Source organism: Dermacentor albipictus, chromosome 4 (genome assembly GCF_038994185.2).
Source record: "Dermacentor albipictus isolate Rhodes 1998 colony chromosome 4, USDA_Dalb.pri_finalv2, whole genome shotgun sequence".
NCBI lineage: Eukaryota > Metazoa > Arthropoda > Arachnida > Ixodida > Ixodidae > Dermacentor > Dermacentor albipictus.
Genome location: NC_091824.1, coordinates 135,574,321 through 135,590,240, shown reverse-complemented (window position 1 = coordinate 135,590,240; position 15,920 = coordinate 135,574,321). Strand labels below are relative to the sequence as shown.

The following is a 15,920-nucleotide window of genomic DNA, read 5'->3' as shown; positions in this document are numbered from 1 at the left end:
TTGCTGTTTACGTTGCCGCAGTCCTTCGCGTAACCGCCCCGCATTGCCGCCGCATTCGTATATAGCCCTCGTCGTCCTCTCGTGGCTGCATCGCCGGCCCGGGGAGAGCGCGCACGCCTCTTTGGCGAGTCGTTCCTATATATACGGGCTCTTTCATTTTATAGTGCGCGTTCTCGCACGCTGCGCGCCTACATTCACGTAATGGAGCGCCGCTGCGCGCGGCTGCATACAGGGTTGCGCCTCTCACTTTTCCTCGTTCTTCCCTTGTCCGGCTCGCCTTCTACAAGTTTCGCCCGGCCGTCCTATAGCAGAAAAAAAAAAAACAGCAGCACGTGGTCTCTCTGCACTGTCATTGTTATTGCAACCGCAGCCGCTCTTACCGCAATTGCAGTTCGCTTCGCCGTGCCCAGCTATACAGTCTGCGTTGGAGCCGGGAAAATCCCGTTACGCTGCCCCGCAGGCCCGTTTTCTGCTTGCTTTCCACCTCCACGAAGCTTTGGCAGATCGATACAGGGCGGCGCGGTGTGCTACGAAACGGCAGTCTTGCCGTGGTCGCTCGGTGTGGTTAGCGCGAATAACTTTCCCGATGGACTGCCCGGCCTCTTGTCGGGTGGTTTCGGTAATGCTCGTTCGTACCTGTACCTGTGCTGTGGTTTCATTTTTGACGTCCGTTCGCTTCAATCCACGGAGGGCTTGGTTTACGCCGACGTGCGGCGCGAAGCCGCTGCCGCGGGACTGGCGTGTGTCGCGCGACCATCGGGCTCGCGGGGAGAGGTCGTTGAACCCGGCACTCGCAGCTGATGTCCGTGCATTGATCGACTTTGGTGGAACGCGCTTGCTCACCACGCGGAAGTAACGGGACTTCCCCCCGTCGCTTTCGGCTGCATTGGAAATGGTCATTGTCACGGCCGCTTCGCTCGCTGCTGTCTGCATTTGCAAAGTTGGTGTAGGTGCGTGTCTGCGTACGTGAGGAAAGTCACCGGGGGACGTGGCGGTAAGCTTGAGGCATGACTGCACGCCATATATATATATATATATATATATATATATATATATATATATATATATATATATATATATATATATATATCGTTCGGAACTCTTTTTCTTGTTCCGTCTCCGTCTGCACAAGAGGAAATAACAAGAAGAGAATAACGCGTGATATCAACTAGCGGCTATTCAAAGTTGTATTGCAGCCTGACTCTACACCTGCTCATGCATTGTACTCGGGTGTGCAGGCTCGTGCGCTCTGGCATAAAAATTCGCTTGTCGTCCGCCATAATTTCCGCATGTTTTTCACTATTCTTGTGCTTGCGTATAATTGGTCGCGTTGGATTTGTATGCAGGATTAATGAACGCTATTTGCGTATAATCGATTGTTTATTTGTTCTAGAGCCATTTTGTTGCTCTCGGTGAAAGAACTGTAGTTTATCGTAATCGCGGCGGCCTGTTTTTAGAAATCTGCGCGTTGGTAAACAAAAGCGCGTGGTGCCGTGTACAGTAGTGTACGAACAAAGAGCAGATATTTGACACACCGCTTCCGTTTCGTTGAACAATAGTAGTAAGCAGCTAGCTTTTCGGAACTTGCCTCCAGTTGCTGGTCTTCCTTAACAAAGCTTGCCACGAGAAGCCGTGCTTGTTTGTGGAGAGGCAAACTTCACAGTTCAAGAGAAATTCGTCCGGGGCCCAAACACATTTCGAAACAGGACGCATTTATCTTTAACGGCGAAGCTTCCTCTTTTGTCTGCCTGCTGTAAGCAGATGGATGGCGAAGTTTCCTTTTATCAGTAGTTTACTTCCACCCTGTAGCAGATTTCAGCTGAGGCGATTTGCTCATATGAATGCTGTACTGCATCTGAAGGCATTCTTTTCTCCCCTGCAGCACGCCGCCGACAAGACCGAGAGTTACCGCGCATTCAATTTTTTTTTTTTTCGTCTGCTCAAATCGGAGCTGTACACGCGAAGTGCGCGGCGATGACAACGGTACAATGGAGTGCTCTCCCTCTCCCATCTCGCATGAAAGGAAATGAACAGAACTAAAAATAGAGAAAAGAAAACACGCGCACACAATGGCACGCAGACATCCGAAGAAAACGTAAATGAACGGGCGCGACCATTGTTTCGCGAAAGGCGAACACGCGACACAACGCCACGATGGTTTCTTCTCCTGCCCGTCCGCCCTGTCGTTTTCGCGTGCCATTTTCTTGTTCGGCGGCTCCCGCTTGAGCGGCCAACCGTGGGATTGAGATGAATGCAGTCACTCGGCGGGCTCTCGCGAGGGAAGAAGACGCCACAGCAGGCTCGCGCGTCGCGGCCCGGCGCCGTTAATTCATCGCAGTCAGACTGCGGCGCTTTTGCTTGTCCAGTATCCGCGGCTTCAGTATAGTGCTGTTCTGATTGCCATCAAAACGGACGACGACGAGGAATGGAAAATGTTCTGCCCGCTAGTTCCTGATGAAATGGCTAACTACTTGACTTGCCGAAATCTCTCTCGTGCTGAGACTATAGCCATTATGTAGAAAATTCAAATCAACGTCTATGCGTGACCATGGCGCTTTCGTTTACGTTCTCCAGTCTTTCTTGTTTCGCTCGGAAAGGCTCGTAGATGGTCCTGCAGTCAGATCAGCAGGTAGGCGGTTTCTCTCACCCGCGTCCAGGGAAGCGTTCTAAGGCGGGAGACACATGGTGCGATTTTCCGTGCGATCAGTCGTACGGCGCGTCGTGTGCGACTTGCCGCATGCGGCGATTCGGGACACATGGTACGAATGACCGAGCGGCGGCTAGCTCCGCCCAGAACCGGCGCCCCTGCGTGGAAGTTTGGAATGCTGCATAACTTCGAACAGAAAGTGAAAGCAAACGTATTTGCACAGCTCTCTTGTTTGGAACAAACGATGACAATATAAACACGCCCATGGAAGCACTGTAGACGTGTTTCCACAAGGCCGCGTTAGCAGTAACGGCTCCTTTGACAGCCGCCGATGGCTGTGCCGGCAGGCACAGCTCGCTCGGCCACCGAATCCGACACCGGTGGCGCTTGTGACACGATCGCCGATCGCTTGCAGCTCGTAAAACGAAGCGTCTATGTTAGTCGGCACAACGTGTACGCAGTTATCCTACGCTTATATTGCAGCACATTTGATTTCATTGGCGCCGACAGAAGCGAACGAGCATGCCAGGCGAGCTTGCGATCACTGGGAGACCGTGTAGGCCTAGCTCGCCGGCCGTCTATCCGAGGCCGAGGGCCCATGCCGATGCGTCCGCAGCTCGTAATTAAGCGCCTAAATTCATCAGCACAATCAATGCTTGAACATTTATGTTTTTCTTAAGTGAAAATACGGTTAGTTTTCTCGGTGCCGTTAGTAGCGATGAGTAAACACGCCACTCAGGCGAGCCGCTTCGTATAGACGATTGCTGGCGCATCTGCGCTGACGGCGTCCGTTTACTATATCGCACGACGTTTCATAACATGCACTCTTTTGAGGCCACTTTATTCTATAAGTTATTTCGTGTCAGAAACAAATTGCTGCTTATTTATGTGCCGCCGTCAGCGGCGAAAGAGGCCCTCGTTTCGACCAGGGAGAAAAAAAACACATGATCGGAGCGGCGAGGCGCTCGCTCGCCGGCTCCGCCTCGTCGGGTCTATGACGTGGCCGTGACGTTCGCGCTACCTGCGCTGTCATTGGCTGCGGTCGCCCGACCGATGCGGCGGTCGCACGAGAATATTCAGCAAGTTGGTCGCATGCGCGGCGTGCGATTCGGCGCCGCGTGCGGGGGATTTGGTTGAGAACCTGTTGAGTGCGGCTGCCGGTGCGAATGGTCGTACGACCGATCGCACCCAAAATCGCACCATGTGTCTCCCGCATAAATCTTAACCGAGACTGCGGACAGGGCAGCGAATGCCATATACATGGCTCGTCTCAGCCGATTCTTCACATAACGAGAGACGGCTCGCCTATTGCGCGTCGCTGAAGCTGAAGCTTTCATTCAGTCGGCGTCGCGTCCGATGCCGGTTTCTCCTTTCTGCTTTTCTGGCACGACTTACTGCAATGCAGTTAGGGAGGCGCAGTACCGGGGTTCTGCTTCATTTCCGTTGCCGATAGTGCTGTCGTCCTATGCTCTCTGCGGATAACCAGTGATTCCAGTACGTGGCTCGAAATTATTTAGATTATTAATTAGATTGCTCAAGCTCATCTAGTTCTTCATGTGGTTCCCCTTTCCCTAAAACGTTGATTGTCAGATGTACAGTCAACCACAAAAGTTTACGGACCACGGTATTTGGGAAAACGTTCGATACCCGAGCAGCCTGTAACAGTAGCCTGTGAAACCGAACGTCAAGATGTTCTTCACATATGTACTGGCAGACGCTGTAAATGTGAATTGTAGGCTGCGTTGTGACGCTGCGCAGACGTTCAGCTTTTTCTCAGATCTCGTGTTCCGTAGAATTTCGGGGTTGACTGTGCTCATCTTAAGCACTGGTGCAAGTGCTGATACTTCGCTGTTGACCTTTATAATACCGAGTAAAATGAGAGAGCCTCGAATAGCAGTTAGTGTGTCTACGCCGCATGATCGACGTATGTTCTCTTCTTTTTTATGTTATGCAATATCTTGCAATAGCGCGTGCGCCAGTTTGCGTTCCCATGGTGACGAGTCTCCGTAGTTGCTGTTCTTAAGGGGACCTTAAAGGGGGATGCTGGATGTAGCTGTATAAGTGAATTATGACGGACGTATAACATTAAATTACGTAATTACGACGTAATTGAAATAGTGCTCTGGAATTATAAACCTCTGTTGGTAGTTTCCACTCTGTGTGTCTTCCTGTCCTTCCTTCTCTGGTCGTTCCCTCTGTGCTATACAACACGATGATCATGAAACAACAAGCCTAAATGTCCTCTGTATTGAAGAACCACCACTCTTGCATTCGTTATGTGGGGTAAATGAAATAAGAAAACCAAAAGAAACAAGAATGTTTCTTGATGCGGCCAATTCGCCCTTGCCTAGCTGGATGAAGGAAGGAACCTACCTTCATCGCCTGTCATTTAACTAATGCATAAGCAGTGGAAACATCATCGCGAAATGCTTCCTACGCCGTCTGCCTGCAGGGCGTGCAAACCTTTAGTGACAGCAGTCATTAATTACCAGGTTTTCCTGCCCTCCCCCTTTCTTCGTTGCCGGTCTGTACGGGAAGCATTAGAGTGATAGCAACATTCTCTTCTTTTTCTTACGCCGTCATACACTCTATGTTCGTCTTGCGCAACAGTGGCACTGGTATTATTAATGAGGCTTCCGTATCATCAGCACACCGCTCGTAATTTTTTTCTCTTCGCACCGCGGCTGTCTCACGTGGGAAAGCTGCTGCGTGTAACGCTCACTCACGAGGGGGAGGGGGTGCGCTCCAGCCCGTCAGCGAGGAAGCACAGCGGCCGCGTCTCCTGTGGTCACTGCGTAAGCATTCTCTCGGGGTACTTTGAATACATAATTTGTCGGAGTTCAAGTTAGACAATCAGTGACGTACAAAAAAGAGCTCTTACTGGTTCCCCTCCACTTTGTCATCCTTATCAACGCAATGCTTGCCCGCCGGAGACGTAAATGGGCGAAATAGGCATCAATATGGAAGTTTCCATGTGTGCATGGGCGTGTGTGTGTTTTGTATAATCATATAAAGAAATCAGAAGCGACGGTTCCTCGCTTTGTTGTTCGTCTCGGCGTCGGTGAACGAACCATCTCGGCCTTTCGACTGGCAGCCTGGTAGAAAAGTAACTGCTGTATAATCTTTTTGTTTAACCACGTTCTCGATAGTTGTCTCGTTCGTGGTCGTGCATTTATGCGGCTTCCTTGCATTGGAAAAATAACTGAGGCGCAGCTGCGGACCGTTTCTTCAAGTGGACGTCGCTTTGCAAATCATTTGATCTCGTCCCGTCCGTGTCTGCATGGGGTGTGCGCCTCGCTGCCCGCCCTTGTAGCGATTTCCACCGCCTTTGATGCGGTGGAAAGGAGGCCAGACAGCGTCCAGACACCGGCTCTGTGTCGAATTTAGGCCTTGGAAGTGCGCAGCTATTCCGACGCAAAAAGAGGGGTGAGGGTGTGTGTGTGGGGGGGGGGGGAGATGGGGGCCGAGGTCGGGAGCTTCGGTCCTTGGCAGGCTGCCCCGGTGTCGCGACGTTGCTTCCTCGTCCGTGCCGTGTCAACGGCGAGATCCAGCCAGCCGTCTGCAGCCGCGTGTGACGGTCCTCAACCCCTTATCGTAAACGAGCGCCACGCGCGGTGACTGCCCCACCGAGGGTTTATTTGGACTGCCGCCTGGGTGCTGTGCTGGAGACTGGAAACACATTACAGACATGTAACTGTGCTATATGTACCGTGATTGAAATGCGAGCAGCTTTGCGCGTGCTTTCTGCGCAGGCCAGGGAATAGCAACAGGCACGAGGACGTACGACAAATATACTCACGTGTCACGGACACTGCTTGAACGAGAAGAAAGGGGGTTAACCGAAGGGTTAGAATTTTAATAATCATATCAAGAAGTCATATCAATATCAAGAAGTCAACAAATATACCAAGGACAACACACGGGAAATTACTTGTACTTAGGTGTGTGATGCTATGCTAGCGTCGCACACGTAATGCGAAGGCGTGGGATCGTTCCCCACCTACAGCAAGTTGTTTTTTTCATCCACTTTTATTTTCATTTCGTTAATTCAGTTAGTAAGTACAAGTATTTTCCCCTGTGTTGTCCTTGGTACGATTGTGTGCTTCTTATGATACGGACACCACTTGTGGTACATCGCGGTTGGCCGTTCATATGCATGAACTTCACTTTTCACTGAGCTGCGCCAAAAGCACGCGCACAGCAGTACGCATATTGACTGCAGATAGTACAATACTGTCTTAATGATGTCTTGATGAAGACAGAGAATGTAAAGTAGAGATGGCCAAAGTTCTAGACTGCAATAGATGTAGTAAAACCTGACTAGCTCAAGTAGGCTACGTGTCTGTTTGTGGCCGGACCGTTTCAAAGGGGGACGTGAATAGAAATAATAGGAAACCATCAACGCACTTAGCTGGGGCGACAAGATGTAAAGGAGCTTGACGAGAGGTGGCTACGCATAATAGTAGAATTTGAAACTATAGGGAACACTTTCGTTCTCTGCCTAACATATTAAGCTGGACATATTAAGTGATGCAGATGATATTGCAGAAAATAATAGCCAAGTGCAAATGTTGATAATAACTGCGTCTGGGTACTCAATTTTACTCGTTGCACTGTTTTTAGCTGTACAGGGTGAAACGAACTTGCACTTTAAAACTGTTGAACCTCACTACCGATCTGCAAGGTTCTCGCGCCGCCCATGTAAGAGTACAAAATGCATTGTAAGCGTTATAAGAGTATTCATTCATTCATTCATTCATTCATTCATTCATTCATTCATTCATTCATTCATTCATTCATTCATTCATTCATTATCAATACTTTACAGAGAAGAGTGAGTTACATACATACGAAAACATGCAAGGAAAAACGTACTACAGATACGTAAAGTAGGTAGTGATGGCAGTGTCGGAAGCATTGACTTAGATAACGGAACTGATTGAGGTGCACGGGAAAGTGTTCTATTCCCTGGTTGTAGTAGGGGCTAATGCGTTAAAGTACAAATCATTGTGGCAGGTGCTTGCGCCTACAGTTCACCCCTTGTACTTGTGGGTGATCTTTGGAACAGGGAATATACGATGGAGGAAAGAAAGTACTATGGTATATCATATTGCAGACCAGGACTAAACCGGTGTACTCTGTGGTAGAGACGGAGACGAGGAATTTTTCACGTGCACAGCGCAAGAGCCCCCCACATCAAGATCCTGCTCTCCACTGCTACCACTGAGGACCGTCTCTCGTCGCTCACATTACCGCGCAGAACGCGTTGAAAGAGGCGAAAAATGCGCGGCGGTGATAACCCTGCGATGGAGCTCTGTTATCCTGTTGCGAAAGGAAAAATATAAGCGTGCGCGTCCTTGCAGCTGAGCGAGGTAATAGGAGGAGCTCATGCCGGCGGTCGCTTCAGTTCGTCCCTCATCCTCCCAATACCGTTGTATCCCCTCTCCCCCTTCCTTGGAGGGTAGCGTGTACGCGCTTACTTCTACGCCGGCAAACCTGTCCGCTTTTTTTGCTTTAATATATAATGAGCAGTTCTTGTTCCATTTCTATTTCTCGGGTCGCTTACTACGTAAGTTGGCAGTAGGCTACGATCACACCTCGCCTACACTGCGGCAGTGGTTGTAATGTCTTCTATAACGAGACACAGCGACGGCGCAGTTACGCCGAGCAATTAATTCTCCAGCGTTGGAGGAATGGGTGTTTTCTACGACCGCTGCGGGCCGCTGCTTGCGAGACGTTCTTGGGACCGCCGTCGGAGATTTTGCGCAACAAGCCGCCTTCTATTTAATTGCAACATATATTTTAACAGTGCACGCACGGCAGCACGGCCACTGCGAAATGCAAGCAACTCCAAAGAAAGATGCTCCAAAGAAAAAGACACGCTCAGAGAAAAGTCTCAAGCACCGCCCCCCCCTGCTTCCTCCTCTTTTACACACTCACACACACACGCACACCTGACCTGGAGACTCAATTGAGACTCCTAGACCAGGCCCGGCGCGTGGTCTAGGAGTCTGCATAGTCTCTGCATAGACCACTGCATAGTCCTGGACTGAGGAGCCACCCTCGGGTCCCCTTAACCCTATTTTTCCTGAATAAAATGTTGTCTCTATCTCTCTCTTTCGTCGCCTGGTCATCATCCGGGCTGATTGTTGTCATATCCAGCGCAACTTTTCTTTATGGGTGCTTTCTCTTTTCTTTTTTTAGCCGGGCTTCTTTTTGGTTACTTGTACAGATTCGTTCTTACATTTGTGTGCACGTATCATGCCGCCTGCCTATATTAGTTTGCATTATTGTAATTATTGGATAGGTTTAAGTGGGGGTCCTTCAGTAACAACGTGCTCTTCTCTTTTTGTACTTGCAGGGTGGCGGCATCTGCTCGGTGACGGAAGGCATGGAGAACCTGCGCGCCCAGAATCCCACCGTCTCGTCACCCGCCAGCGTCCGCATCAAGAACATGCCGCGGTGAGTAGAAGCCTTACCCTGTGCGCTCGCCGCATAGCGCTTGGTGTGCTAATGCCGGACACACCCGTGTCAATAAACCCGTATGCCCTATAACTCCCACATGCAATGATTCCGCATGAAACGTATGGGATCCCATATGAGGAACCGCATGGGCTTCCCGTATGTAATATGGGATTATTGGAATTGGTTTGAGTTTCTTCACTCGGGATATGTTCAGCGTGTGTTTAAGGTACCCCAACTGCAAAAATTTTCAAGGCACGGGATCTGAGACAACAACAACAACAACAACAACAACAACAACAACAACAACAACAACAACAACAATAACAACATGAATAATAATAATAATAATAATAATAATAATAATAATAATAATAATAATAATAATAATAATAATAATAATAAGTAACAGTAGTAATAATAGTAGTAGGAGTAGTAGAAAAAGAAACAAAGAAGAAAGTCTGATAACGTGTTCGTCCCAGAAAAGCAAATCCTACTCCGTATGTCTTCCCCGTGCAACCATCAGCATTAGAGGACTATGCAGTGGAAAGGATACGACAGAATTAAGATTTTTTCCTGTATTTCTTCGTTTCACGTGCCCCTTGCTGAAAAAAAGAAAGAAAGCAAAGTTAATAAAATGTGCACACAGTCGGCATTCTATGTGGCGGCGGTAGCAAGTTACAGGTTGGGAACTCGCTCGTATACACACGATCACACACGTTGCTTTCCCTCTATCAGCTGACGAGGCGTTACGGCTGTCTCCGCTGTTTTGGTGCTTACTCAGGATGGCTGTTTGATGCATGTTGTTTTCGTTTGAGAGCAGAAATAACGAAACAGCAATAGGTCGTGTGCCTCGTCTGTTTTACCGTGAAGTGATTTGGCACTGTTTCAGGGAGCAAACACTTCGCTCAGGAGAGGCAGAGGTCGTTCCGTACGGGGTCTGTTTATCCCCTCGAAAATGGGAGATCTAGCTCGAGCTATGTGCTAGTTGATGCGAGTAGTAATAGGGTTGGTAGGGGGGGGGGAGGCAGGGAGGGCGGGGAGGAGAGTGAGATTAAACGCGAGTCCTCTCCATAGCAGTGGAGCGCCCATGAAGCAGCTCTAGAGCTACTTATTCTGCACTCATCCTGCAGTGTGCTAATTGTATGCTAACGCAACACCAACAACGTTGGCTCTCTGAACACGAAGCCGCGGGCACAATTCCCGGACGCGGCACGATGTGGAGTGGAATGCAGAAACGCTGGCGTGCTTAGTAAAGAGGTATTCCGGACTAAGCGCGCCAGTTCTAGAATTATTATAGTCCACTGTGTAGCTTTGGGCGGTATTGCTTTGGGACGTAAACCTCGTCGGTTCACGTGACCGATGGGCGTCACTGGGTCGGCAGTATAGTCCGACGACAGCGAGCAAGCGCCGGTGGGCACGTCGACAGAGCTTACACGCGTGCTTTGTGCGTGTTTGCGCCTGTCAGTGCGCGCTATCGTGCCTGGTATATTGGCGTGCGTTCCGGCCGCCCGGTGAAGGGCGTCGCGCGTCTTCCGCCGCCGCCTGAGGCCGGGGCGGACGCGCTGTCAGCGCGTGTCCCCCCGCGCTCGCGTGCTCCGCTCGAGCGCCGCGCCGCTTCGCATTCCCCCGTTGCCCTGTCGGGACCCGATCCATCCTGCCCTCCCCTGCCTCCGCGAGCGATGGCTCTTGCGCGCGTTTGGCCTTGGCGTAACTGCTGCCGTCGTCTTGTGCTCGGCGCGCTTTCGCGGCCAGAAAGGGGTCCCGTGGCGTCCCGCTGACTAACGCGCTCGTTGCGAAGTGCACTTCCCGCGCGACCGCTAATGGGCCGCCGCGGCGTTGTGGAAGTGCTTTTGCGCAACGCTTATAGCAGGATTCGCTTTGAGTGGCAGTGTACACGCGTGGAGATACTGCGAGAGAAAGCGAAATTTGTGCTCAACAATCGCCCCGCCCCGGTTGCTCGGTGGCCGTTTTGCTGCTGAGGGAAGCTGTGTGACCGGTCGTATATAGTTGGTAATACAGCAGCTATATACGGCGACCCTCAGCTCACTGTGTAGCTTCTAGACGTTAAACTCAACAATCATTACAGCCGCATCCCATCGCTCAGTATACGGGCAAACGCATTGACTGCCGCATCGCACGTACGCTTATACAGTCCGTGGTCTGCGGTCACGCCTGAACTTTTGCGCCGTAGCGCACTTGCGTCACGAGGATCCCGCGAGGCACTTCGCTTGGCCCCTGAGCGCCATAGTCCATGGCGTGTGCTCACGAACGCGTTGACCAGGGTCGGCCGCGTGCTCCTGTCCCGGCGTGGCCGACGTGCACGGCGGCGGGCCTGTCCGCGCTGACCTTGTTCTCCGCTGTCCCCGATGACGGCTCCCTCGCTCTCTTTTCCGCTGCACTGTGTCGCCCGTAGGACGCTGCCGTAGCAGCCACATTCGCTTCCGTCCCGTCGTTTGCACGCAACGCGACCGAGTCGCGTGGGACGCGCTTGCCCTTGCGGTTCTGTTTGCCGTGAGCGCGCCGTTTCGGCCTAATGGGCCTTTGAAAGCCCCCGGTGAGAGTTGCGTTTGCTGGCTTTTCGGTCTCTGTGGCCCGTTAGCGTGCATGGCGTGGGTCGCTTGCCTTGCAGCAGCGATTAACCAGCGCGGCGCTGCCTCAATTTTGACGAGCGGCGGTGAAGTATAAGTGGATGGCGTGGAACTTCAGTTTGACAGCTTGGGATGAAGAGGCTCATTTAATGGCTGCGACAGCGGCGCGGCTAGGGGTTAATGTAATTTCGGAGGGGGCTGCTGTCCTCTCGTATGTAAATGCTTCTCGTTGTTCCGGTGGTGATAAATGAAATTTCGGGTCAGTGTTGTGCTAGTGGCGCCACACGCGGGCCGTAGATGCTCGGATGTTGATCTGGACGCCTTCACAGCGTAAACGTGCACCTCCAACGCGTGAAATGAACTGTCCTGAATACAGTTTACGGACATGCGACAAATGGTGACTCCCTCACATGTTGTCGACACTCCTGTGCACTTATAAGGAGTGCGTAGCCCGCGGCTCACCGCCAAAAAGAAATATACGTGGCCCGTTTCCTGTAGCCGAACTGGTAGTCTAGCCTTCTTCTGAAGAAGGAGCTCGCGTGTATAAGGGTGTCGTACAGCCTCCAGGGCGCGTCTTATGCTGCCGCTCCTGGCTCCGCGTATATAATTAACAGCGACGAGGGACGCCGAAACCGCCGTGGGACAGTCGTCGCGGGAGGGCGCGCACGTATTCGGCTCGCCGCTTTGGCGACACAGTGTCACCGCCCCGATTTTAGGTTGCTTCTCAAGCGACGAACACCCGAGATTGTCTTTACACCCGGGGAAAGCGGCGTTGTGACCGAGGAAATCGTGGGTAGTATATAGACCGCCACCCGCGCGCTGTTGTCCAGCCCCGCGGCTATGCGACACAGCCCCTGTGACGTCGCGTGTAGGTATACATATACTGTATGCGACTCGCGGGAAGAGATCGGAGGGGACGATGGTCCGTCTTCCTGGACGCTCCTCTTTTTTTTTTTTTTTTTTTTCGGACGAGGATGGATCGCGCGACCCGTGCCCGTGTGACTCGAAATGGAAGCAGGGCGAAGGAAACCGAGTCAGTCCCCCTGCTGCGCCGCGGACGAACCACGGGGTCGCCTTTGCCGCTTGCTGTCGTTGCGGAGCCGGCGCTGTGTTCGCGTATATATATGTGTGTGGACGGTTCCTCTAGCTGTTATTCTCTTGTTGCTCTTTTCCTCGGCACATTTTGCGGCCGTAATGTATTTACCGCAATTATAGCAGTCTGGGTGGGCGTATAAACGCTGGCGAAGGCGCGGGTGTGGCCGGGGAACGTTATCTTAATTCTTTCTCGTCCGTCTTCGTCCTCTTCTTATGGCGCGCTTTCGTGCGGAGGAAACTCGAGATAAACTCGGTCTTCGCCTTTCAGCCCACTCGGGTCGTTGACTGGCAGTCGTTTAGGCCATAGTGAACTTGAGTTTCGCGCGAACTTACCAGGCTCGATTGGCGGCTCACTTGTACGCTGTGTAGCTTGGGACCACATGTGACGCTGCCTCGCTCCAGCATTCATTCCCCATGAAGCTTGTTCTTCTGCGCCGTCCCGCGTATTTTGCACGGGCAAGCTGTAAGTTGGCAAGCACTCATTGCCCGCGTACGTGCCGTCATCTTATATAGTTGCAACACTAGCATTCGAAATCAATTGATTGATTTTGGTTTCACAGAGTGCCGGTATAGCGATAATGATGAAGTAGTCGACTCCGTATGAATTTCGGGCGTCTGGGATAAAGTGAGTTTAGCATTGGGTAAATGTACCCACGGTATTGGAAAGCTACGACCAAATGTTGCTCCATTGTCACTCCGCAATCCACTGTGCGTCCGATTTTGCAAATTCGACGTCGACTTCGAATGTGCGGCGCGCACATTGACACATAGAACACGCTGTGGGATTTCTCTATAAAGATTCCATCGACAATAGCCGTTAAAAAGTTTAGGCTGCGTAAGTTCTTAGACTGTGTATGGACTAATCCATAAAATTTGCCTATAAAAGTTGTCTGCAGACACTCCAGTAGTCTTATAGACAAATGTAAACGCAGGCTTTCTCAAAAATGTTTGCAAGGCTTAATTCAGATGATAAAACGTACACTTGGGGCCATACTCCACGTTTAGGAACAGGCTGCAAAGCGATTACCCATCGCACTTCCATGTAATTGCGCGCAACAGGCGTTCTGACCAGCCGTTTCCTGTTCTCGTTTATGTCGGTGGCGCGTCTATCTTTTGCAAAGTGCCAACGCGCGTCGCTTGCGTTTTGCGGCAGGTTGACGCGTCTGGAACTGGCTTCTCCCAACAGTTCCACGTCAGCCCCGTTATGTGTATAGGCGTGCGGAGACTACTACATTGCATCGATCCGTCACGTATACACCGCGCGGCGTTGGCCCGCTCGAGTAGCGCTCTCCTCGGCGCACAATAGAACCGACATCTCCGCGCTGCCGCCCGGCATAGCGCGTTGCGCCCCCCCCCCCCCCCCCCCATCCCTATCCCATTTCTCCGGCGGCGCTCCTTTTGTCTCTGGTTCCGCAGGTGCTCTCGTCACGCTTGTGAACCGACGCCTGCCGACAGCCGTTCTGCCGGCATTTCGGCGATGGGCTGCGACTGGCTTGCTGTCTCAAGGAGGAAGTTAGTAACGTAATACTTGGGACTCACGTTCCCCGCAGCCACTCGCTATGCGTATATACTGAGCGAAGCCATATATAAACGTACTTGTGTGTAAAAAGAAAACGGAAGAAAAGCGGCGACGGCAAGAATCTGTTCGTGGTTCGGGAATCTATAAGCAGCGCTCGATCGCGACTGTTTCTTTTTCTACTTCCAGAAGCATAGGCCCAAATAGGTGCGGAAACAGAAATGTGGAGAGGTGGGGAAGGAGGAACGAAAACGTTTCGAATTATTTGTAGCTGACTACTACTTGAAATGTTGCCACTGTAGCGTTTCTTTTGCCAGCATGTGCTTGCCCTGACGTCGCCCATAGGTCACTTGGAGCGCTTCCCGGAGCTGCCCGGCACGTTTCTGATTTCGATGTAGTGTCCCTTGCTTCAAGGGACACTAAAGTTAAAGATGATTTCTTCTGCATCAGTAAATTATCGTTCTACAACACCAAAAACACCACTCTTGCAACGCTAAGACGTTTGGTAAACCAGAAAAAGCGCAAGAACGAAATACGGGCGGCGACGCCTACTTAAGTTCCCGCACCTGGGAGCTGTGACGTCTTGGATTTTGAAGGCATCTTCTAGGGCCTACTAACTATATATAGCGGTATAGATTGACTACATTGTGTTCTAAAGGAACCAAATATTAAACATGGCAAGTTTCGGGAACCTTTATTCAGCGAACGCGGCCCAAATGCGAAAACCTACTTTGGAATCCCTGACGTCACGTTGATGTACCGGCGCTGGGGTTTCGGCGCGAAATTCAAATACTGATACTTGGACCTTCATTTTCTCATCTAATAATCAAACTATTTTTTTGAAATGACTGCCTGCAGGGTTCTCAAACAATGCTTCATTAGTCTAAACTGATTTATTGTTTCGCTTTAGTGTCCCTTTAAGGACAGCTACTATAACGTCGATTAACTACACTTCACGCTTACACTGTCCGTTGCCTTTTTGGCACGTAAAACCCCATATATTATTATTATGTCCGTTGCCTCGGCTTGGGCTTCGACAAAATTCGATCAAGAAGTGCGCCCTGAGCCAGCTCGACTCTTGTGGCAACGTCAGATGCTCGACGCCTGCTTTAGCTGCGCCCTGGAACGTGGGTTGTGAGGCATTATATATTAAGAAACGCTGGACTAAAGCAATATGCACGTGAAAACTACACCCGCTGGGTACCGGATGCTAAATATGCAGACATTACTGTAGTTCTTGCGCAACGCAGATTTACAAGCTTTTATTGGACATTTTTATACCCCATATGCCTCGCGGTAAATCCTCCCGATGGATGGGAAGAAGAAGAAAAAAAAAATCCATCTACCTCGCCGTGGATGCGCAGAGAGATGCAATTTAGCCGCTTCCATGGCTTGGTGCAAAGAAATGGCTGAATGTGCCGTTTGATTAGTACGGGACCCTCAGTGTGCGTGGCTTAAGCACGCATGTAATACAGCTATAGGCTAAGTGCCGCAGAGCGCAGCATTTTGACGCTTGCGGTGCATTGCTTGTTACGAAGGCAGTGTGCATCGCCTTAGTAGCCGGCGATATATTATCACTCCTCATTTGGCGCGGGCAGGGAGCCGTCAG

The 15,920-nt window shown here is 51.0% G+C and overlaps 1 protein-coding gene across 2 annotated transcripts in view; it reads left to right on the top strand.

Moving 5' to 3' along the window:
• The window catches only part of CdGAPr (GTPase-activating protein CdGAPr), a 310,559-nt gene that overhangs the window by 149,895 nt on the left and 144,744 nt on the right, over positions 1-15,920 (top strand). For both annotated transcript variants that reach the window (XM_065427287.2, XM_065427285.2), the window contains one exon: positions 9,009-9,109. In XM_065427287.2, the coding sequence (XP_065283359.1) occupies positions 9,039-9,109 (71 nt within the window). In that variant the 5' untranslated portion in view covers positions 9,009-9,038. The remainder of the gene's footprint in view (positions 1-9,008; positions 9,110-15,920) is intronic.